The 22,343-nt window shown below is 33.3% G+C and overlaps 3 protein-coding genes across 5 annotated transcripts; 2 read left to right on the top strand and 1 right to left on the bottom strand.

Moving 5' to 3' along the window:
• Positions 1 to 758: 758 nt before the first annotated feature.
• LOC118039248 (uncharacterized) lies at positions 759 to 4,394 on the top strand. Its single transcript, XM_035045899.2, has 6 exons — positions 759 to 1,423; positions 1,516 to 1,574; positions 2,333 to 2,402; positions 2,521 to 2,646; positions 2,756 to 2,884; positions 3,729 to 4,394. Exons 1-6 carry the CDS (start codon positions 818 to 820, stop codon positions 4,203 to 4,205), a joined length of 1,467 nt encoding a protein of 488 aa, XP_034901790.1. The 5' UTR covers positions 759 to 817; the 3' UTR covers positions 4,206 to 4,394.
• A 647-nt stretch (positions 4,395 to 5,041) lies between these two features.
• On the bottom strand, positions 5,042 to 7,769 carry LOC118039249 (uncharacterized membrane protein At4g09580). Its single transcript, XM_035045901.2, has 4 exons — positions 7,231 to 7,769; positions 6,196 to 6,466; positions 5,950 to 6,120; positions 5,042 to 5,606 (listed from the first exon to the last, which is right to left on the bottom strand). The coding sequence occupies exons 1-4, from the start codon at positions 7,410 to 7,412 to the stop codon at positions 5,481 to 5,483; spliced, it is 750 nt and encodes a 249-aa protein (XP_034901792.1). The 5' UTR covers positions 7,413 to 7,769; the 3' UTR covers positions 5,042 to 5,480.
• A 9,350-nt stretch (positions 7,770 to 17,119) lies between these two features.
• On the top strand, positions 17,120 to 22,109 carry LOC118039247 (inositol-tetrakisphosphate 1-kinase 1). Of its 3 annotated transcripts, none has more exons than XM_035045898.2 (2): positions 17,120 to 18,115; positions 18,209 to 18,792. In XM_035045898.2, exons 1-2 carry the CDS (start codon positions 17,277 to 17,279, stop codon positions 18,354 to 18,356), a joined length of 987 nt encoding a protein of 328 aa, XP_034901789.1. In that variant the 5' UTR covers positions 17,120 to 17,276; the 3' UTR covers positions 18,357 to 18,792. The 3 variants fall into 3 exon arrangements, 2 of the variants coding, with proteins under 2 accessions (XP_034901789.1, XP_034901788.1); XR_012170217.1 differs by adding an exon at positions 21,710 to 22,109 and having other exon boundaries at positions 17,121 to 18,629; XM_035045897.2 differs by having other exon boundaries at positions 17,121 to 18,792.
• Positions 22,110 to 22,343: the final 234 nt, after the last annotated feature.

Here is a 22,343-nt window from a genome sequence, read left to right as displayed (position 1 = left end):
GGAATTTCAACGATCAGATCATGATAAAAAATTAGAGCTCTAAGTACAAATTTGAACGGCAAAGGGGGAGACGTTTTGCAGGCAATAATCAAAAACTCTTGTAACACTTTATCTTTAGAGAAAAGAAAAAAAAAACAGAAACTAGCTAGGGACGCCGGAGGGTTACATCATACATGCATGGCATCAGCTTGAATCAGAACACGAAGGCTAGGAGGATAATTGCTTGGTTGCTAGAGCCGATGCCAGCAGGAAAATCAGCAGGTGTATTGTATATTTCCCTCGAAGAAAGAATACGATGAGAACAAAAATAATCGTATATCCAAAAACAAAAATTAATTTGAAGAAAAAAAACATCGATCTCAAGATTTTTTATTGAAACGCCCCTCAAACGGTCCCTTAATAAAATACATGATATAAGTAATTTAAGATATAATAAGTACATAATTCAATACTACATATTATTTCTAAATATAAAAAAGATCTTGAATGATCTATACATATAGTTATACAAACCATCAACAATTTAACAATCAATTCGAATAGCTAGTGATATTTAATAATATAATTCTATATTTTTTTAAAAATGGACTCTTTTTTTTTTTAAAAAAAAAGAAGAACTTCGAATAACCAAGAAAATAAATTATCATAATTGTGCTTATTTCAAAAATATTCAAAATAACAATGGGCTTTAGGTTTATTAAAGAGTTTGGACTTTGGAGGCCTGCAAAACCCTCCCCACACTATAAGTTTATAGCATCACTTAAAATTGAATCTCACATCCGCCTGACCGCCTCCCTCCTTCTCCATTCGAAAAACAATGGGCAGAAAGAAACACAAGGAACCAGACACCTCCACAGCCCAGAACCACACAGCTTCTGCTCTTTCCGATATCTTCAAAACCCTATTCAGCGGCACCGACCAAACCGCCTCTACCTCCTCCCTTTTCTCTGATAGCAACCCTTTCAAAAGAAAACCCGAAGACCCAAAATCCAACGAAAACCCTAGCACCGATGTCGATACCCAAAAACCCAACTTCTATGAAACTACAGAGAAGCTAAAAAAGGTGAAAACTGAAAATCCCAATTTGGGTTTTGAGCCAAAAGAAGAGGAAACGGTAAGGAAGAGAAATAAGAGAAAAAGAGACGATCTTGAGAGAGAATATGAGGCAAAAAGGTATGGTCCAGTGGTAGATAATGAGGAAAATACGAGTGTTGTTGTTGGGGCTAAGAGGAAAAACGCTGATAATGCTGCGGATGGGCTGGTTTCAAAGGACAGTGAAGGGTTTGATGATGAGAGCAAGTTGTTGAGGACTGTGTTTGTTGGGAATTTGCCTTTGAAGGTGAAGAAGAAGACACTTATTAAGGAATTTAGTAAGTTTGGGGACGTTGAGTCTGTGAGGATCCGGTCCGTGCCAATTGCTGAAGTAGGTGTACTTTGATTATGATGATTGTGTTTTTCTGTTGTTGATTTGTATTGATTTTGATGGTTTGCTTTGTTGGTTTTCATTTTGGGCAGTCCAAGATACCGAGGAAGGGAGCTATTTTGTTGAAGAAATTTAATGATAATGTTGACAGGTATGCTGTTGTTTTTTACAGATGTTTGACATGTGATTTGCTTTTTTTTTTTCCATGTGAAATCAATTAAGGTATCTTTAGATTATGGATTTGTTTCCATGTTGTTTCAGGACATATTTATATTCTCATAGTTAGTTTTGATGTCCATTTTCATGCGGTAATTCTAGAATTTCACCTTATCAATGTTACCATATCTGCTTCCTTTGTTCATCTGATATAAAAAATTTAGCAAGTACTTGTTCCAGTTTTTCGAGGTTTGTTTCAAAATCCTTCCAAAATCTATGATCCCTAGCTGTTTTGTATCATAATCTGGAAAAGAATTAATTAGATGTCCGTAAGCAAAATGGTACATACACATGCTTCTTCTATTGATTAAATGCATGAAGGGAAACTTGAAGTGAATGATCACTCTGAGGATAAAAAAAAGATGCCTTGGTAATTAATTGAAGAGAAACCAGCGAAAATGTTGATCCTGAGTTGCTAGAGCTGGAACTAAACGATGATCCATTTCCAGTGCATGCTTTGTGATTAACTGCCATATCTCAACTTTGAGTTGCATCACTAACAAAAAAACCTAATTAATTTAATTATGTACGTTTACTTACTACAGGGTAGTTCACTGCTGGGATCTTCTCTTGCCTATAAGGACCTTCTGTTTAATGAAATTTCGTGTTGTGATTTTGGTTGATCCCTTATATCAATTTCTATTTATTTTCATAGCAATGTCACTTTCTTATGAAGAATACCATGTGTTGCAGTGTTCATGCATATGTTGTTTTCAAGAATGAGCAATCGGCGGAGGCATCTCTCTCCCATAATATGGCTGTGGTATGTTTCATTTCCAAAAGTTGGCTAATCAACATGGTTTCAAAATGTTTCATTTCCAGAAGTTGCTAATCAACATGGTTTCAAGTAAAAAAAGATTATTTTATTCTTTTTGAAATAGGTTGGAAGCAATCACATTCGGGTAGATAGGGCATGCCCACCTCGCAAAAAGCTAAAGGGGTCAGATGCTCCCCTTTATGATAACAAGAGGACAGTTTTTGTTGGTAACCTCCCCTTTGATGTGAAGGTGATCAGCTATGATGTGATTTCTTGATGTGCATTTACTCCCTGTATGCATTAGTTGCTGCTTAATTTTGTTAATCTTATCTGGATATGTCTCTTTCATCTCACTGCAGGATGAAGAACTTTATCAGCTTTTTACTGGTATTAAAGATCTTGCATCCAGTATTGAAGCTGTTCGAGTAATTAGAGATCCTCATGTAGGTCTGGGAAAGGGCATCGCCTATGTGCTGTTTAAAACAAGGGTATGATGCATTGCTTTTTAAAGCTCAGTTTTTGTAATAATTTTATGATTGAAATTTATAATAACATGCTTTCCTCTGTTAGCACATTCCTAACTCTATTTTTATCTGATGTGACATAACCATTGAAGCTGATGTTCTGATGAGCTGCCATTTGTACCCCAAATTTAGAAATTTAAGGTTCTTGTAACACTCTGTAGTCAATATTTTAAGTTGGATGTTAATTAAGATTTCAAGTTATATCAAGTTGGACCATTACATACTTAGATTATATAACATGCTATTAAGAAATAATCCAATTTAAAAATAAAAGAGCATATTTCACATGAGTGTGAAAGTGTGGTCTTGTTATTTTGTATTTTCTTTCCAGATTTAAGGAGTGGCAAATTATGATTTACTTAGGGAATGGCTGTGATTATTTTTATTCTAGTCCAGATATGTATTCATTGGAGCTGTCAAGCATCACTTGTAACTTTGTAAGAGATTGAAGCTTTGGCCTGTAGTTCTTGACATTTTCTTGCTTTGGCAATACATTTGTGGATGGCATGTTAGACTGGGCACAGAGCATTGTCAGGGCTGGATTTTCATATAGCTGTTTTATGATGATATGCTAGGAAATGAAAGGATGAAGTTTACTTGTGTATGTATTAGTTGATTGTTTTGTGTCGGTGTGTTTGGATTCTCATTTAGCAGTTTAGGATTGTATTGTTTAAATTTGGGTTTCTGAACTTCCTACTCAAGAGTAGCTTAAATTTTATATTAATGCTTTCATTAGTTTGCACAGTGTATTCAATAAATCCAGGGTCTGTCCTGTAAGGTTAACGAGTTCTGACGTGATGGCATGCAGGAAGCTGTGAATTTGGTGATCAAGAAACGGAATTTGAAGCTTCGTGATAGAGAGCTGAGACTATCTCATGCCAGGCAGGATTCTACCCCCTCAAAGAGAAAGAACTCATTTGCCGAAGAGACAGCCAATTCACCAAACAAGAGGTATGCACCAGATTCAAGGGCTCCTTACCATAACAACAGGCCAGATAGGAAGGCTGCCAAATCCTACCAGGGCTTGCGTGCTAGCAAATCTGGTGTGGAGAAGAAAGTCCATGCTCCTGCACATTCAAAGCGAGATGTAGCAGCAGCTAAGATGAAATCTAAGCCACGAGAAGAAAAGCATCAGGGGAAAAGACCCGCTGTTGCTCAAAGAAAGGCAAAAGCTACAGCACTCAAGGATGGTGGTGCTTTAGAACCAGCCAGGCAAAAACGCAAGCTAGATAGCCGGACCCCAGATAGTTCCAACAGAAAGAAAAAGGCCAGGAAATTTAGGTAGGAAAACGAGGAGATATAAATGCCTGTGTTGTGAACAAACCCAAAAGACAGCAAGACACCATCTCTTGCAAATAGGGATATTTTCATTCCTTGTTCTAATTTACTTCATAAATCCATGTACAAGTATATTTATCAGCAGTGTATTTGTGACTAGAAGTATTTTTTGTGCACCATTTTTTTCTTCGTGGGATTTCTTGAACTTGGCTTTATGCTTGATTTCTATGGATTTTGGAGTGTTTCAAGGTGTCGCTAGTCGCTACCACCAACTAATTATTGCTCCAAATGACTACGCCTTGGGAAAAAAAATTCCATAGGAAATGAAAACTCGAAGCAGGAGCAGGGATTATGAACTTATGGTCCTTCGGAAGAAGGGAGCGCCTTGGTGGTAGTTTCTTTATTCTTTTCTAACAAGCTATATCTCGATAACATGAATGATTGGCCTTTTCCCGTCCTGTCATTTAAGAGTTTTCCACCTAGAAAAAGATTCCGTAGGCTATACTATTAAATAATTTTCCTCCTAGAAAAAGAAAGTAACAGGTTAGAGAAAGCGATTCTTTAAAAAGTTGGATATCTAAAAGTACAAGAATTTAAGAGTTTATTTTTGGAAATTCTAAAGAATTTGGACTTTTGAAAATCATCAATCTTTTTAAATTCCTGAAGCCGAAATTATTGACAGTTTCCGATAGAAAAAGCATAACGTCAACGTTTTTTTCAGCCAAATTAATTTTTTCTTTTTATACTTTTAAAATTTTTGATGCATCATATAAAAATAATTTTTTTAAAAAAATTATATTATTTTAATACAAACAAAAAAAATATATTAAAAAAAAACAATCATTACCACTCCCAGACACCCCCATAATACATCATAAATTGATTAACATAGTATTGCAACTGTGATAAACCCTGCGAGGCGGCAACAGGAGAAAACCTCAGGTTGAGACCTTTTAACATGTCTAGCAGAAAGGATGTGCATATCTTTGAGATTGATTACTCTTTTTTTTTCTTTTTTTTTATCCCTGGGCATTCAAATTATACAGGTTACCACCCATCCCACAACTTCAGTACAAATAACCCCAACAGGAAAATGAGCTTGTGCACGCCAGGCATCCTCCCGAGATCATCATCTCTGGCATCTGCAGCTTTGACAGTGAAATCCACAAATAGGGACAGCTGTGACTTACATTTATTTGATGTACGGAAACGAAGTGGCACCGTAATGGCTGCTAGGCGGCTGAAGACGCATGTACATCAAGCAAGTATTTCCAGAAAAACACTATGATTTACTCTTGCTTATTAATGTAGGGGTAATAGAAACAATCCCGATGAGGAACAGAGTGGCAATGGAGTTGAAGTCATAAAGATCGCCTATAGATTGCAATTCTCCAAGAGCTATTCCAGCCTGCATGATAACCAGGTGTCCAACATATTTAGAAAGCAGCAACGACATGTAAGTTCTCCGTTAATGACATCATTCAAAATTCATACACCTTTGCAATTCTTAGCCAATCAGCCCACATTGCATTTGATTTTACAACTTATGACTCATAGACTGAGGTAGAACATCATGTATATATATGATGCTTTATATAAATAAAGGCATTTACTCCAATAAAAAGTAGACTCTGTTATTCTCTTCTCAGAGTATTGGTAACACCAGACACCAGTTGATTTTTTAGCACTGCTTTTGCCAGATGAAGAGAGAGATTCAATGAAAAAAAAACCTAAGCTTCACAAGTAAATACCTTAACAGTGACATAAGCAGCAGGAACAAGTCCGATCAAGGTTGCCAGGAAGAAAATGTGATAAGGAACATCAACTATTGGTGAAGCAACATTAATAAATGTATTTGGTAAAGTTGGGGTTAGTCTTAAGAAAAGCATGTAGTTCAACAATCCTCCTCTTCTTCTAGCCACCTGAGATGAAAGAAACAATTTTCTGACAATTTTCCAGCAAAAATAAACACACGTTATGCAGGAGTTGAGATTCACCTGCTCTTGGAAGAAACTAAGCTTGTCAGGCCAGAGACTGAAGACAAGAGGGCGCCCGATTAATTTTGACAGGAAATAGCAAGAAGAAGCACCAGCAGTGGCAGTGAACACCACCAAAGCTACACCTTTAAATACTCCAAAAAGAGCCCCGGCAAGCAATGACATAAAAACAGTGCCAGGGATCATAAAAGTCTGCATGAAGATGTAGACCACACAGTATCCCACCAGGACTTGTGCAGTGTAGTCACTTGTATAAGTTTCAAGGTGATCCCTGCGGAATAGCATCCACATTATACTATACACATATGGCCAGGAAATACACAATTGCAGTAATTTGAAGGAAAGAAAATATGAGTAGCAAGTGAAAGGAAACACAAGCAATATCTTTTGATATGAAAAAACAGTCAGTACAAATTTGCAGTGATATTTTAACCAAGTCTTAGCACCTTGAGATCGCATGAGATGTACAAATTCAATATCAAGTAGTACATTACAAGAAAAATCCAACAATACTTGTCATTAGTTCAAGTTCCTATATAATAACCATTAAACAAATTCTAAGCTTTGGCTCAACTTGCAAAGCAACAGAAGTTCAAATGCAGACCACCTGCATATGAAGGTCTAAATGCAGTGAACCTTCCACAAATCCTTCATTTGAACAATCCAATTGGGTCACATCCACATGAAAATTTACACCCATTTTTTATATCAACCAGAGCAGAGCAGAGCAATCCCTTGATGTACTAAATTAAACTAATAGATATCGGCAAGTAGAAAGGGAATCCACATTTCACTTTAAAAGGCATGGGTCTTGATTTTGCTTTGATAAAACAGTCAGCTCTGCCTTTACTATCAAACACCCCCCCCCAAAAAAAAAAAAATGCAACCAGCAGAACACAAATGAATGAAATTTATTTAAAAAGTAATACAAAGCTTTGCCCATCTATTTCAAAAATCCTGGAAAAAGTTGAAACAATTCCATGCAACAGAAAAGGTAGACATGAATGGTTATAAAAAGAAAGAAAGAAAGAAAACCTGAGGATTTGAAGATCTTCAAGGGTGCGAGGGAGCTTGAGGAAACTGTAATCAGATTCAGGCATGGTTAGGTAAACCCCCAAAAGACCCAGAACGAATCCCAACAGAACAGAGGAAGCAGCAGCAACCTCCCAAGAGCTCAAAGGAAATCTGGATCCCACATGTCCTCCTTTTCCCTTCATCTCTCACAAACTCCCTTCTTTCTCTTTCGATTTCTTTTTGTTCTTTTTTGCTTTGAGAGGGAGAGGGAGAGGGAGGGAAGGGAAGGGGGAAGGGAGGGAAAGGTTTAAGTTAGAGCTGCTTTGCTTTTAGGACACTCCTTCCTTCCTTCTCTCTGTTTGGTGTGTTTTAAATACGGTTTCTGTTTCCCCCTGTCTCTCTCTCTGCCTGCATGTATTTCTTATCTTATGACACCCAATGGAGAGGGAGAGAAGGAATATTCCTTGGAGAGAGAAAATTAAATCCAAAAAGTTACGAGAATCGAGTAAACAAGAGAACGCAAAAATTGCACACTTGTCGTATGTCGGCAGTCTCCGGTGGTCCTCTTCCACCGCGTTTTTACCTCCGTGTTTTCTTTTCTTCTTTTTTTGTTTTGCTCTGGTGCGTGCACGTCGAGACTTGAGAGAGAGCTGGTCATCGCCGCTACTTCTACAGATTTTCCTTTCCCTTTATTTTCATCTTCTTTTTGTACTATCATCGTCGAGACTTGATAGATAGGAGAATTACTTTTGAATGTTTGTGCATGTGTTTTTTTAAAAAAAATTAGTTCTTTTTTTATTTTTTTATTTTAAATTAATATTTTTTTATTTTATTTTGAAGTTTTAATATTAAAAATAATTTTAAAAAAATAAAAAATATTATTTTAATATATTCCCAAATAAAAAATATTTTAAACTACAATTATTATCATATTTGTAAATATTCATTAAAACATATTCATTAAAAACTCTATTCAGTCACAAGTCACGATGAAAAAATTATTAGAATATTTTAAACGAGATTTGGAAGATTAGTAACTAGAAATACCGATAAATCATTATTCTATTCTCCTCGGCTTTTCAAGGGATTGAATATCATGCAGCTCAATCGGAAAAACCCTTGGTCAAATATCATGGCTCTAAAGTCTAAACTTATAGATAATAAAAAAGTAAACGCAATTGATTTTATACAGAGCATAAGTTTAATCACGTTTATTCCTTAAATTTTTAATGCTGACTTAAAATTTCTAAACCAACAATTGCAAGTAGTAACATACTTTATACGCACCAATCAATATATTTCTAACATTTTATAAAATCTCTCCAATATATGCGTAATTTTCAAGTAAAATGAAAATAAATAAAAAAAGTAGCCAAAAGAAAAGATAGGCCATAACATCAATCAAGCAATTATTAATATGTGCGTAAATAAAAAAAAAAATTAAAAAAAGTGAACAATCAAGGTCCAACAACAGGAACAATAGAGCAAGAGATTTATTACACGTGAGGTAAGCCGTGAAAGCACGTGGATAGTTGGAAACGGCACGATGACATGGGGACGATAATGATTGGCGGACGTCAAAAGAGGCCTGCATGTGCTCTTATCCCGCTGCATCCTTCACCTCACCCCACCGTCGCCCATTTTTTATTTTATTTCTACTTTATTAACTCTTAAGTTTAAATACCAAATTATCCTTTTGTTCTTTTCCAATCATTCGGCTTTGGAGGGAGCCGCCCTGCCAGCAAGCCACTTGTCCATTCTTAAATAATGTGTTGTCTTTCAAGTTTTTTTTTACTGATTTTATTTTATTTAATTCATCATTGTATATTGTATACTTTGTCGGTTGGGATTTGAATATGATAACTCGTTCCGCTTCGCTTGTTATAGGATTGTCGTGACGTGAAGAAAACACTATAAAAAATCACTATGGACCGCCTAACAATGTATTTTCATTGGACACTGCTCAAATTTTTTTTTAAAAAAACCTTTTTTTTATTTTAGTTATTATTTTTTTAAAAAAAATTATACTAGTAGATTGCGTTGACTATAATTTAGTGTTCATAATTTTTTTTAATCGGCTTGTTATAGAGTTCTCCGATATCAATAACATATTTTAACATTCAATTATTACTTGATTTAATAAGATAAAATTTAATTTTATTAATTAAAAAAATTAAAACATCTAGGACTGAATTTAACACTTGAACAAAAATTAGTCCTTTTACTCTCTTTTTTCATTGTTCATGAGGGGTTTTTCTAGAATTTCATCTGAATTTTTTTTTCTTGTTTATTAAGGTTTTTTTTTTATTTTAATCCAAAACTTTATTTTATTCACTTTTTAATTTCTAAGTTTGAGAGAAGGTTGCTAAAAACAATGTAAAAAAGAGAAAGTAGTTGGTAGGCCACATTTCAACAATAAAAAATAATTATTTTTAGTGTTAATGGGTTCATTTGATTAAAAAAGTTTTATTAAAATGTTTTTGTTGTTTTTATATTGCTAGAAAAAATAGATTGAAGTTGATAATTTTTTTTTATTTGATTTTTTTTAAAACTGATTTAAGGATATTTTGCATTTAGAAATTAATTAACTGAGATTATAAAGGTATTTATAGAAGAAAAAAGGTTAAAACTGAGTTTTTAAGGTCGAAAAACTCAACTCAATCTTCCAATCACCTCTCTAGCTGTCAGAATTTAGACAAGCAAGCGATGTATCAATTGCTAATAATAATAATAATAATAATAATAATAATAAAAAAGGTAAATAACATGTCCTCAACCCTTGATAAAAAAAAAAAAAACAGGAAGAAAAAGGTCAGGTGTGCAAGCTTTCTTTATGTTTGGGATAGGGGTGCAAACCCATCTTTTTGCCCCTGATGCTGGCTCTTTTCTATTTTTTTTTCATTTTATTTATTTATTATGATTGAAATCCATTGAAAAAAAGCTTAACATGATATTTAAATTACTATTCTATTTTATCATGATTCTTAAATAATATTATAGATTTTTATGGAATGGTAACAAAATTTTGTTTCACTTATTCTATACATAATATGTAAAAAAAAAAAAATTAGTCATGAATGTTCAATGAAAATAAAATTTATGTTCTATAAATTTTTTGATGGATTTCTTACATTGTTTTATCACATTTATTACTCCAATTTAGTCCTTGCTATTTTAGTAATTCATATTTCAATACCAAACTTTATTTTTTTAACACTTCAATCCTTGAATACTGAGGAGAGATAAAGTCACCAAAAAAACATAAAAAAAAAAAAAAAAAACAAGTTCTTAAAAGGTCATATTCTTACTATATAAAAAAAAAATTATTCTTTGAATTCATCTTTTCAAGGGGAATTCAATATTTGTATCAAAAAACCCTGACCACCAAAAAATATCACATTTGACACGTTCACTATTTCAAAAAAGAAAAAGAAAAACCCTAGCAGGTGAGCGAGCCTTGTCTTTTAGGCCCAAGTGCATCTTGTTTTATTGATTAATTGGATAATTGAAAAGGGAAACCCTGGAAATCAAAAGCAAATCTGGGAAAAAATAGAAAGCAATACGCGAAGCCCAGAAAAACTAGATCCATGGGCTTCTTGGTTCAAATCCAAGGAAAGTGATCAGCGTCCTCATACTGGACCTCCAATTCCGCTTATTAAATAGCATGACTCGGCCTCCACTCAAGGGCCAATAAAATATCAAAAAGCAGCATGCATTCTACATTATATATTTTGATATTGTGTTTGAAAGTGTGATTTTTAAAATATTTTTTTATTAAAAAAATATTTTATATTTTTAAAAAATTATTCTTAACATTAATACATTAACATGATATGAAAATACCAAAATAATATTAATTTAAAAAAAAATAAAATAAAATTTAAATTTTTTCAAAATTATTTTTAAAATATAAAAACAAATAGAAGGAGACTCACTTTCATTTCATCATATATTTCAAGAGTACACATAAAATGAAGGGCAGATTTTACTTTGATCTCTCGATGTTTCGATTTTATGCAAGAATTTGGTTTGTGGCAATCAGCAGGGGTTTTGACTCTGGAGGATCCCATTTTAGGCTTCATCATTGCATTGAATTGAAGGTGCCCACTACTCTTTAAAGGTGCCATCATCATATGGTTGATACACTATTAAAACGTTCTCAAAAATCAAAACCAATTATTTGGATAAATTCCTTGGAAAACATTAAAAACACCATATTTAATTGAACTAGATTTATTATCGAGCTGTCAGATTAACTTTTTATTTTAACATATAAAAAAATTAAATGTTGATAATTTATTTCTAATAAAAAACTTTTTTCTCATGAACTAAAAATATAATGTATATTAAATGATATATTTTTTATATTAATTTTTATTATAATTAAAAGCATTAATATCATAAATAGTATTACTCTTAAAAATAGTATAATTGGTGTTACAAATATTATTATTTTATTATAATGAATAGTATTTGCATTAAAAATATTATTATTTTATTAAAATTTAAAATATTCATATAAAAATAGTATTATTTGTGCTACAAATATTATTATTTTTATTTATAATTAATAGTATAAACACTAAAAATATTATCATATAAATATTTTTATTTTTATTATAAGTAATAATATTATAATAATAATGAGAAGCGAAAACCTGGTGTCTAGGCTACCCTTGTGTCACATGGTGCCAAGGCTGCCATAGTCATTGAGCCTTTTGTCAAGACTTAAGCCCCAAATGGCACTGGGGTCTGCCCCGCACATTGAAGCCGCCTAAGAGCCAAGTGGCGCTCAGGTCTGTCTTGCGCAAGGGTATAGCTGATCATGCGTCAGGTGGTGTTTGGGTCAGCCTCAGCGCCTCACAGTGTTAGGGCTGCTATAGCCAATCAATGCCAGTGGCGCTCAAGATTGCCCTGCGTAAGGGTATAGTTGCCAATGCGCGCACGTGGTGCTTGCGTCTGCTGAAGCGCCACGTGACATTAGGGTTGCCATAGCCAATCGACCTTTTGCCAAGACCCCATCGCCAGGTGGCGCTTGGGTCTACTCCGCACAAGGGGCTGGTCGCCTAAGCGCCAACTGTCCTTGCGCAGGTAGCGCCAAGTGCCTGTTCCCCATGGCATGCAACTCCACCAAAACTTGTGCTGACTATTTTCTCTCTAAGCATCCCTTCAATGATGAATGTATCCTAGCATCCCTTTCTTATTGCCCTTCAACTCTTTATGGTAAGGGTTGTGTTACCATTATATTGCTCTAATTTACAGTGCTTTAAATCTAGGTAAATAATAACAGAAACACTGAGCCCTTTTAGTATATTGTTAATAGCTCCACTGTACGTTTTAACCGAACAAAGAATTTCAACTCCTTTTCTAATTCCATAGTTTCAACCTCAGCTTTCTTGCTTTTTACCAGTTATGTTTTACTCGTTTTCTAATTCTTGAACTTAAGTAATGGTCTTCTCTTGATGACTGATGGCTGGTAATTTTTATTTTTTATTAACATAAATATTTGAGCCAGTTTGTACGTATATTGATTAATTTTACGGATCCTAAAGTTAACAACCATATAAATTTCTAGTGGTAATGAGGAGACTCAAACTCGTAATTATTGAAAAATAAACTCAAAACCTAATCAAATGAGCTACCTCTCAAACAAATTCTTTTCATTACTAGTGCTGGTGTTTGGCGTTCATGGCCATGGAAATGGAAGCACCAAGTTATAATAGTTTATCCCAATCCCACCACAAAAGACTTACTTGAATTATCTGGTATTGTTATAGAAATTATTTTTAAAAATATTTTTTATTTTAAAATGTATTGAAATAATATTTTTTAAAAAAAATTTATTTTTGACATTAGAACATTAAGGTAATCTAAAAATACAAAAAAAAAATTAAAGTAAAAAACATAAAATAAAATAAAATTTAATTTAAAAATATTTTCAAAACATTTTTTTAAAAAAAACTTTTTGGACGGTGATGGAGTTGGGTGGGTAATGAGAAATGTGTGCCACAAGGAGGGTTGAGAATGAAAGAGATTTCATATCTATATAAATTGAGATTGATAGTAACAGCTCAATTGGTGCCATTTCATTTTCGGACATACTGTTAATCTTGACTTCGTGATCATAAGGTATGCACATGCTAAAATCTCGCACGGGTGGCCACTTGAAAAAACCTTTTTATGCTCATTAATTTCCTTGGCACTTTGCAACTTGGAAGCTCATCGCCACCACTTCTCACTATGGTAATTATGCTCCAAAAACCAATTATTGCATGAAAAAAATGTGAACGTCCTTTTTTTTTTTTTTTTGCATGTGATAAATTTTTTTGGAATGGGGATAAAAAAGCTTAACTGGTGCATAGTATCAAATTAGTTCATTATTGTATGTATTAATAAATAAATAAATAAAAAAAATAGTGTGGCTTGTTAGACCCAGCGAACCAAAAAAAAACTAATTTCTTTTTTAAATGATGATCTGGTTAAAAAAAATAATGTTATCATTGTTTTAACCCCTGCCTAGCCCAACTTAAATGTAAATCAATATATTATCAAATAATTTTTATGATTAGAAAGTTAAATTAAAATATAGTGATATATTGTATTAATTCAGGTTAGCACGATAAATGTACAACTCAGATAAAAACAATCACAATAATTTAACCCGGTTGAATAATTTGTGTTTTTTTTTTTCTTTTCTAATTATCTTTCTAGTTATGCTTTAATTGAGTCTTAATTTACTTCGGATCAAATTAATTTTTTTTTAATTATAATTTTCTCTAGATGTGAGAATATGAGTTAGAGGTTTGCACCTCTTCCTTTCGTTTCTTAAAAAAAGGTCTGCCACCTATTTTTTTTTTTTTTTAAATAAAGCTAATTTTATTTTTAGTCTTTAAGTTTCCTATTTTCCAATCGTGTTCCTTTATCTTTTAGGTCAATTCTAGTGTTCGACCTAATCCCTTTTCTTTATACAATTTCGACCCTTCCCTATTTTTTTCAGGGAACTTTATAGCATGCCTTTACAAATAAAACGCCGTTTGATGACTTTAAAAAATGAAGGCAGGCAAACAACTAAAAAAATTTAATTTGTAGCCGTGTGGGCCTACTCTTGATTTTGGGTTCGGAAGCTAATCTATTATACCTAAACTTCTAGATTATTTTTTAAAGGTATATTTAAAAAAATATATATTATTTTTTAGTTCAAGCACCAATAAAACTATTATTATAAGATTTTGCTCAGTTATGTTTTTTTCTTTGTATATTTTTTAAATAAGCATAATTATTTTCAATTTATTTTTTATAAAAATATTCTTGTCTCATGATCTTTATCATGAGTTTAACGAGTTAACTTAGATTAACATGAATTTTCTTTGTTGCTTTTTTAAAATTGATATATTTTTTTTATTTTATCATCTGACAATGGGTTGGTTGAGAGCTAATTTTTATATTTTTTTTTTTTTTTATGTGATAATTTTATTTTTATGACTCAAGGTTGCGAATTTGATGAATTTAACTAGATTTACTCGAGTAATTTTTTTAGGGTCCTTTTTAAAATTGATTTTTTTAAAAATAATTTGTCATTCAATATTTTTGTTGATTGGAATTGAGATTTTAAATTTATTTCGATTTATTTTTTATGGGGAATTATTATAATCTTATAATTCAAAGTTGTAAAATTTATAAGTTAGTCAGGATAGACCCTAAATTTATCCAATATCACAGGTCTTCCAAAACTTTGTATAATAACTTCGACCTGCCTATATACATTCAGATTATACTAAGTTCATCGTTCTCTTTTTCTTAATTATGATTTGTCCTAAGAAATTTGTTTCTTTTTATTCATTTCTTTTTACTGTAATATCTGAAATCTCAAAATCCTTATACCATACTTCCTTTTATATTGAGTATTGCAATCAATTATGTGTATTATTAATTAGTATCTAGAATTTTGTGATATAAACTCTTAATTAAATTATAAAGTTTTTTTTTTTAAAAAAAAAAACACTAGAAAAGAGAGATTCTAAGAGTTTTTCATTGTCACATAAAACGTGTAAGGTAATGAAAAGAGAAATATTAAAGCAAAGTTATAATTGAAAAGAAGGGGGTTAATGCTTGGATGTTGGAGAGTGTATTGCATTTGTTAAGCATGTTTATTTTTATGTTTTAAAAAATTGTTTTTAAAAAGTATTAATATTTTTTTAAATATTTTTAAATTATTTTAATATACTGATATTAAAAATAAATTTTAAAAATTAAATAAAATATTATTTTAATATATTTCAAAATAAAACACATATTAGAAGCAATAACCTCCACCGCACACTTAAATAACTTCCAGCCATGAAAGTTCATTATATCGCAGAAGTAACAATCAACAAATGAAGGAAATTAATGTCTAATTGTTAACGTGAGTCAAATCACAGTCGTGTCAACTTATTTGTAGACGTACTCAGAGCTTACGTCACTACACTTAAATTAAATGTCCCTATCCCATGGTATTACAGCATAATTTATTTATTATATATATATTTTTCTTGTCAGCGGTCGAGAGAATAATGAGCTTTTGCGGCTAGAATGTGATGATTGACGACTATACGCTTAATTACGAAAGCATCCAGTTCCTTGGAAATGTCGTCTGTTTCCAAGTACGCGACACAAATTCTTTTTGCCAAATATATCCCCACTCGATCGTATATTTTCTTAACACAGCTTGCACGGCAATGGACCCGGTGGCAATTAGCATGAATTCAAGATTAAAACTTGGGATTTAATTTATCGTGTATGATTCAGAACATGGACTTTAAACCACCAGAATTAACTGTGAATTCAGATAATTAACGGCTTTTCTTTCTTGTATTATTTATTTTTAAATAGATAATTAGAAATGTAATTAACAGAAAGGTTTTTCAAATTCTGTCACCCATTTTGTTTACCCATGGATATCAACGATTCTGAAATTCTTCTAAAAAGTGATTGATTTATTTTTTTCAAAAGTAAAGTATATTTTAAAATATCAAATGAGATTATGTCTATTTGAAGACTATTCTCATAAAATTTTTAATTAAATATATATTTTTTAAAATTTATACGTAAAAATTAATACAACAACAAACACCTTTAATAATAGCTCAAGATTCCAATTTAAATATATATATATATATATTAAAAGGCAAATATTGTGAACACATGAAAAAAAAGACAACAATTGGAAAAATGCATGGATGCTAACTATCCGCATTATCCCCAAAAGGGTACGCGAAAGGCCTGCAAAAATCCACGTAGGAAACAAATTTAATTAAAACAAAGTCACATCACAAAATGGGGCCACAATAAGACAAAATGGACTCCAATAGTCCACAAGGAAAAATAATAAATAAATAAAATTGCAAAGAAAGTATATACTTGGTCAATTGATTCCACATTTTCTAAATTCCATCTTCTTTCGATGGCGATATCCCAAATCTAATAACCCAAGCAAATTCAAGCAAGAGAAGAAGAGGAAGACGACATCCCCACCCTTGCCCTAATTAATCAACACTAACTTACTACTTCACTTGCTAGTACTGCCTATGCAACGACATCTCTTCTTTATAATTTTTAAAATATTTTTTATTTAAAAATATATCAAAATATAATATATATATATATATATTTTTTTTAAAATTTATTTTTAATATCAATACATACAAAAAAAACATACAAAAAAAATTCAAAATTAAAAAAAAGCCTCTTTTAAAATACAGTTGAACTGAGAGAGCGTTCTACTTGTGTTGTCAAACATGGTAATCCAACTTATCGTTCGGGGAGCATCAAAGAGTATGCCACGTGTACTCACTTTTCCTTAGCTCTGGTGGCTTTATCAGATCTCTCTAACCCTAGTACAATATCTATATATACCACCCCTCTCCACTCTCTTCCTCCCTATCACTCCCTTTCAGTTGTTTTTGTGTTTCAAGAATTTTCTAAGATTTAAAAACAAATCCCCAAAATTAAAAAAAAAAAATCACATTTCCGAATTGAATGCAATCAAAATCTTTCAATTTCATCCTCGCAAAAGCCAATCAATTCCAATGGCGGACGATAGGAGAGGCGTTGTTGGCTACGCGCTGTTGCCAAAGAAACAACAAAGCTTCATCCAAGATTCACTGCTCTCTCTCTGCAAATCAAAAGGCGTCGATCTGGTGAAAATTGATCAGGACCGTCGATTAATTGATCAGGGACCGTTCGATTGCGTTCTCCACAAACTGTACGGTGAACATTGGAGGAAACAACTCGAGGAGTTCCAAATTCAAAACCCTAATTCGACTATAATCGACTCGCCTGCGTCAATCGAACGACTCCACAACCGAATCTCGATGTTACAAGTCGTTTCGGAGCTAAAGATCGAGTCGGAAACGGACACATTCGGCATTCCGAAACAGATTGTTATTTACGATAAGGAAACGCTTTTCGACCGGCAATCTTGGGATTTTTTAAAATATCCGGTCATTGCGAAACCATTAATTGCTGATGGTAGCGCAAAATCGCATAAAATGGCTTTGGTTTTTAACCATGAGGGTTTAAATAAATTAAAACCCCCAATTGTCTTACAAGAGTTTGTTAATCACGGCGGCGTTATCTTTAAAGTTTACGTGGTAGGGGAATTTGTCAAGTGTGTGAAAAGGAAGTCGTTACCGGATGTTTCCGAGGAGAAACTGAAGAGTTTGGAAGGGTCACTGTCGTTTTCGCAGGTTTCGAATTTGACTAGTGATGAGAGAAATGGTGATAAGTATTATAAGTTAATGGATTTGGAGGACACTGAGTTGCCACCACAGAGTTTTATTACCGATATTGCTAGAGGATTGAGGAGGGGATTGAAGTTGAATTTGTTTAATTTTGATGTCATTAGGGATGCTAGAATTGGGAATAGGTACCTTGTGATTGATATTAATTACTTTCCTGGGTATGCCAAAATGCCCGGTTACGAGACTGCTTTGACTGATTTCTTTTGTGATTTGGTCAGGAAGAGTTGGGGTGAGGAGAAAGAGAAAGATGGGATTGATAAGCGGCAGCTGGTGTGTAATTGTGATGTGGAAGTGAGGAAGATTGTGAGTAATACTTGTTGTAGTGATGGGGAAGAGCAAGAGAAATCACCCATTCTTCAAGTTTGAGCGGGGAAGTAGAATACTAAAGTAGTGGATAGCAGTGGGTGAGGCTCGTTGCATTCATTGTGTGGTGGTGAGGAATGTTTCTGGTTATTTGTGGGCTGGATGGAGATGCACATTTTCTGATAGGTAGGAGGGAGGAGGGGAGGAGCAGGAGGTACTGTGGTGGAATAAATAGGTTTGTTGCCTCTTTGGTGGTAGTTTTAGCCTCTTGACAACATTTACATGGCGTTACAGTGTCGAACATGTATATTCTGTCAACAACTGCTCTGGAGTTAGGTAATTCTCAAAATACTCTTCAAGTTTTTAGGGAAGTTTAAGTTGTACTTTTGAGGCTTTCTAAATGTTTCCTTTTTTAGAAGTTGTTTTAGTTTAGTGCAATTTGGCACCTTTGGTAAATGGAGTTTCCTTTTTTGTCAATGAAATTTTTAATCTTACTTTCTTTGCCTTTTGTTTTGGTTGATTGAAGTGCTGGTTTCCATGCTTGAACTACTTAATTCATGGAAAGTTTTCCAGTACAATTGGAGATCTATAAGGGTCGCTAACTTGGTAGATTTAACAGAATATGTCTCAACAGATTAGAGAAATGAATGCTTTTAGCATTTCTTTAGAATTTTCTGTTGTTTGTTTGTACCAGAGAATGAAAATAGGAAAAAAATGTAAAAGTTTTGAGAATATCCAGTTTCCAAGTAGCTGGTTCTATGAGAAAAGACACAGTTGGTACAATGCTAATGCACAACCCTTGACTGTTTCATTTGATTGCAATGAACCTCCTCAGATGAATTTCTATAAGTTGCATGAGTGTTTTGGAAAAGTGTTTGATATCCTATTAGAAGCACTCTGAATGCTAATGCAAATGCAAATGAAGACTGAATTCAAATAAAATACTATCTTTTTCTACGAATGTCTGCAAAAAGGAACTGCATGCTAATCGCTTGATTGTTAATGAATGATGCTAAACCAGTATGGAGGAAGTTTCTAGTGGTGTACATGACTAATAGTTTTGTCGTTATACCATCTTTGACCCAGTTTTAGTAATTAAATAGTACTGTAGTCTTTTATTTCAGTTTTGTATGATGCATGCGTCATGAGTATTGCTTGGATTTCTGTGTATGCATGTTGAAGGGAGTTTGATTACTGCATTGACATAGAAGAGAAGGCTGGCCTGTTATGTTTAGGGTATATTTAATATTTAGCACGGGGTTATCCTTTTGTATTCTTACAAGTTACTTTCATGAGGTTTACCTATTGATACTAGGATTGTGCAACACTTCAGATCCAGCTGAAATTTACTGGTGTTAAATCCCAATACGATTGGATTCCAAGCTGTTGCGCTTTGGTCTGATTCTGACTATGAATCAGTCTAATTGATTTCTTATTAGATGCGAGCAATATCTACCCATGCAAATTAAACACTTTATGCTCTTTGCATGTGGTTTGAGTATTCTCTGTCCAAAGTATGTTAAATGCACATTGTGCTTGTTCAACACCTTTTGACTCTGTTTAGAGTTGACAGAGGAGCTAATGTTTCCCCTTTCTGGGAACGTTTGCTAAAGAAACAGATATTCTTAGATACATTTCATAATGGGTAATGCTAAAACAGACACGATCAATGGTTGGACTAGTGTAAGATCATCAATGGTTGGACTCGTGTACGACCAAGAGTTCTTTTTTAGCTTTGTACGTTGCATGGAATTAGCATCTCTTGCTCTAATCTAATTTATTCATTGTCAGATTTTGACCATATGTGCTCATGCTCATTAAATATTTGTGTGGCCACTAATGCCATTATGTAAATTCCATATTTAGATACACTCTAGGCATATTTGCACTTTGCTTAATGTGGTGGCTGTGTTATCATTAATTGTCTTTTTGGAAATGTATTTAAGATTTCTCTCTGCTCTAAGTTTGTGGTGGATGCTTGTCCACACACTGGAAGTAAGTGTTCTATCCTCCACATAGAAAACACAAATGCAGTTCTTTCATATCAGTATCAATGGTATCTTGTGCATGTTATGAAAGTTAACTTGCACTTGGTTCCAGGTGATGTATGGTGTTAATCCCATAATTGAGATTATATAAGGTAGGGAGATCGTTGGTATTAGAGATGTAAAAAATGAAAATTAGCCCTCAAACGAGATGAGATTGCAAAGATATGACAGGGAGATCGTTGGCATTAAAGAAATAAAAAAAATGACAATCGTTCCTCAAACAATAAGAGATTACACAAATATTGCTTCATAAATCATCATCACTATGGTTTTTACTTATAGCCCGCAGTAATCGTTTGAAACTGTTAAAAAAGAGAGATAGGAAGGAAATTTTTTCAGAAACATCTAGTAAATCTTGTCTAGAAACTTTTATTCCTTCAAAATCTCCATGCCCTTCCTATATTTGTTCATTCAGGCTCGCCGTTTCTACTGATTGGTTTCTTTGAATGCTGAAGGTGTCCAATGACACCATCTAATTCCTGGAGTCATTCCTTTTCAATTTCAACTTTTTCTTTAAACAGTTCTGCACTGAAATGAAGAACTGTTGTTTCCTAGATGATGGTTGAATTCAGCATATTTTTGTGCTTTTAAAAGATGTGCTCCAGTGTGGTTATCGGTCAGTTATTTGTGATTGCTTTTTATGTTCTTGGTGTATGCTAGCTGTTTCTGCAATTCTAATAAGAATCACTGTAGCGATCAGTGAAATTTAAGTTGCAACAAGAAATTGCTGTGGTGGTCGGATTTACAGTTCATGAACTAAATGGGATTTAGCTCAACAGTGTTCAGTTTGAATTGTTCATGAACTGAATGCAGTAGTCTCTCCATACCCATGTGTACTCATTCTGAGCGAGCTTAATGATCAGAACTCGAGTCAAAAGTTAGGCGGAAAGCTCAACTAGTATTATTGTGCTTATTATGATTCTGTCATAATTTCTATTTAGCGATCGACTCTTGCTGGAGGATTCTGACTTCTGGTTAATTTATCTACCACGTTAATCATTGTGATTAGCATGTATCCATTGCATTAGTTGCGGCTGGCCGAGCTGGTTGGCCCTAGTATTGCCAAGCAGCTAGTTAAGACAGCTGCCTTCCATTTAGTTTGGGGCCACAACCAGTTCTTCTCTGTAGGAGTTTGAGCAGTGCAAGATAGATGGTGCCGTACATTCTAGAATTTATTCTAGCATGTGGCTGCCACATTTAACATTTCCATTTCCTAGATAATCATATAAGTTCACACATGTAGCATCTTGGGGATAATGTGGAGGTCGCAGCCTGGATCCTGATCTTCAATTTTATCAGTACTGATATTAGGCTCTTCAGTGACTTTGAATTAGGTGGAACATTGACATTGATGCTTTTGATTTTAAGGGTTGCTTGATTATGGGTGGGTTGCAGCTTCTTACAAATGATACAGCTTTGGCAGTTATAAGTTTTCACATTCAAGGGCGATGCTTGAGAAAATTGGGAATCTTCTCTTTACTTGCACGTATTCATTTGCTATGTTCCTTGGAATATAAGGAGATGCAGTGGGATTGGCGAACTTAGGATATGGCTATGAAAGGAAATTTATGCATCATGCATGCGTGATGAATGTTTTTTTGGAGTTGATGTGAAAGGTCACATTAAATTTCTAGATGCAGGATTCTTATGGTTGCGTGCATGTCATGCTATGTAAACTTCATATCATACCTGAACTTGATAATTTAAGATGTAAATGTATATGCAAGTTGGTGGTAAACTGGATCCCAGACATGGTTATCAAACACGTATGATTATAAATGATGGAATGTAGCCTAACTTATTGATTGTGTTTTAGATTATGTTATTAGTTTAATTAATTTGTGTTTTTATTTGAGTTTAATTACTATATTTCATGTTATTTTATTTTGGATTTCAATTTATTTTTAGTGGATCTTTGGTTTAATTATTGGTTGTTTTAGAGTTTTACTATTTATTCATATGTTTTTTTAACGATGTAGTCAATTTTATATTTTATGATGAA

This window comes from Populus alba, chromosome 1, assembly GCF_005239225.2.
Source record: "Populus alba chromosome 1, ASM523922v2, whole genome shotgun sequence".
In the NCBI taxonomy this organism is placed as follows: Eukaryota; Viridiplantae; Streptophyta; class Magnoliopsida; order Malpighiales; family Salicaceae; genus Populus; species Populus alba.
Note: the sequence above shows the minus strand (reverse complement) of the source record. Positions and strands in the feature narration are given on the sequence as shown.

Coding starts and splice junctions, on each gene's coding strand:
- LOC118039248 (XM_035045899.2), top strand. CDS start 818: ATGGGCAGAAAGAAACACAAGGAACCAGACACCTCCACAGCCCAGAAC. Junction 1,424..1,515: donor GGTCCGTGCCAATTGCTGAA/GTAGGTGTACTT, acceptor CATTTTGGGCAG/TCCAAGATACCGAGGAAGGG. Junction 1,575..2,332: donor TTTAATGATAATGTTGACAG/GTATGCTGTTGT, acceptor CATGTGTTGCAG/TGTTCATGCATATGTTGTTT.
- LOC118039249 (XM_035045901.2), bottom strand. CDS start 7,412: ATGAAGGGAAAAGGAGGACATGTGGGATCCAGATTTCCTTTGAGCTCT. Junction 6,467..7,230: donor GAAGATCTTCAAATCCTCAG/GTTTTCTTTCTT, acceptor GCTATTCCGCAG/GGATCACCTTGAAACTTATA. Junction 6,121..6,195: donor TTAGTTTCTTCCAAGAGCAG/GTGAATCTCAAC, acceptor CTTTCATCTCAG/GTGGCTAGAAGAAGAGGAGG.
- LOC118039247 (XM_035045897.2), top strand. CDS start 17,277: ATGGCGGACGATAGGAGAGGCGTTGTTGGCTACGCGCTGTTGCCAAAG.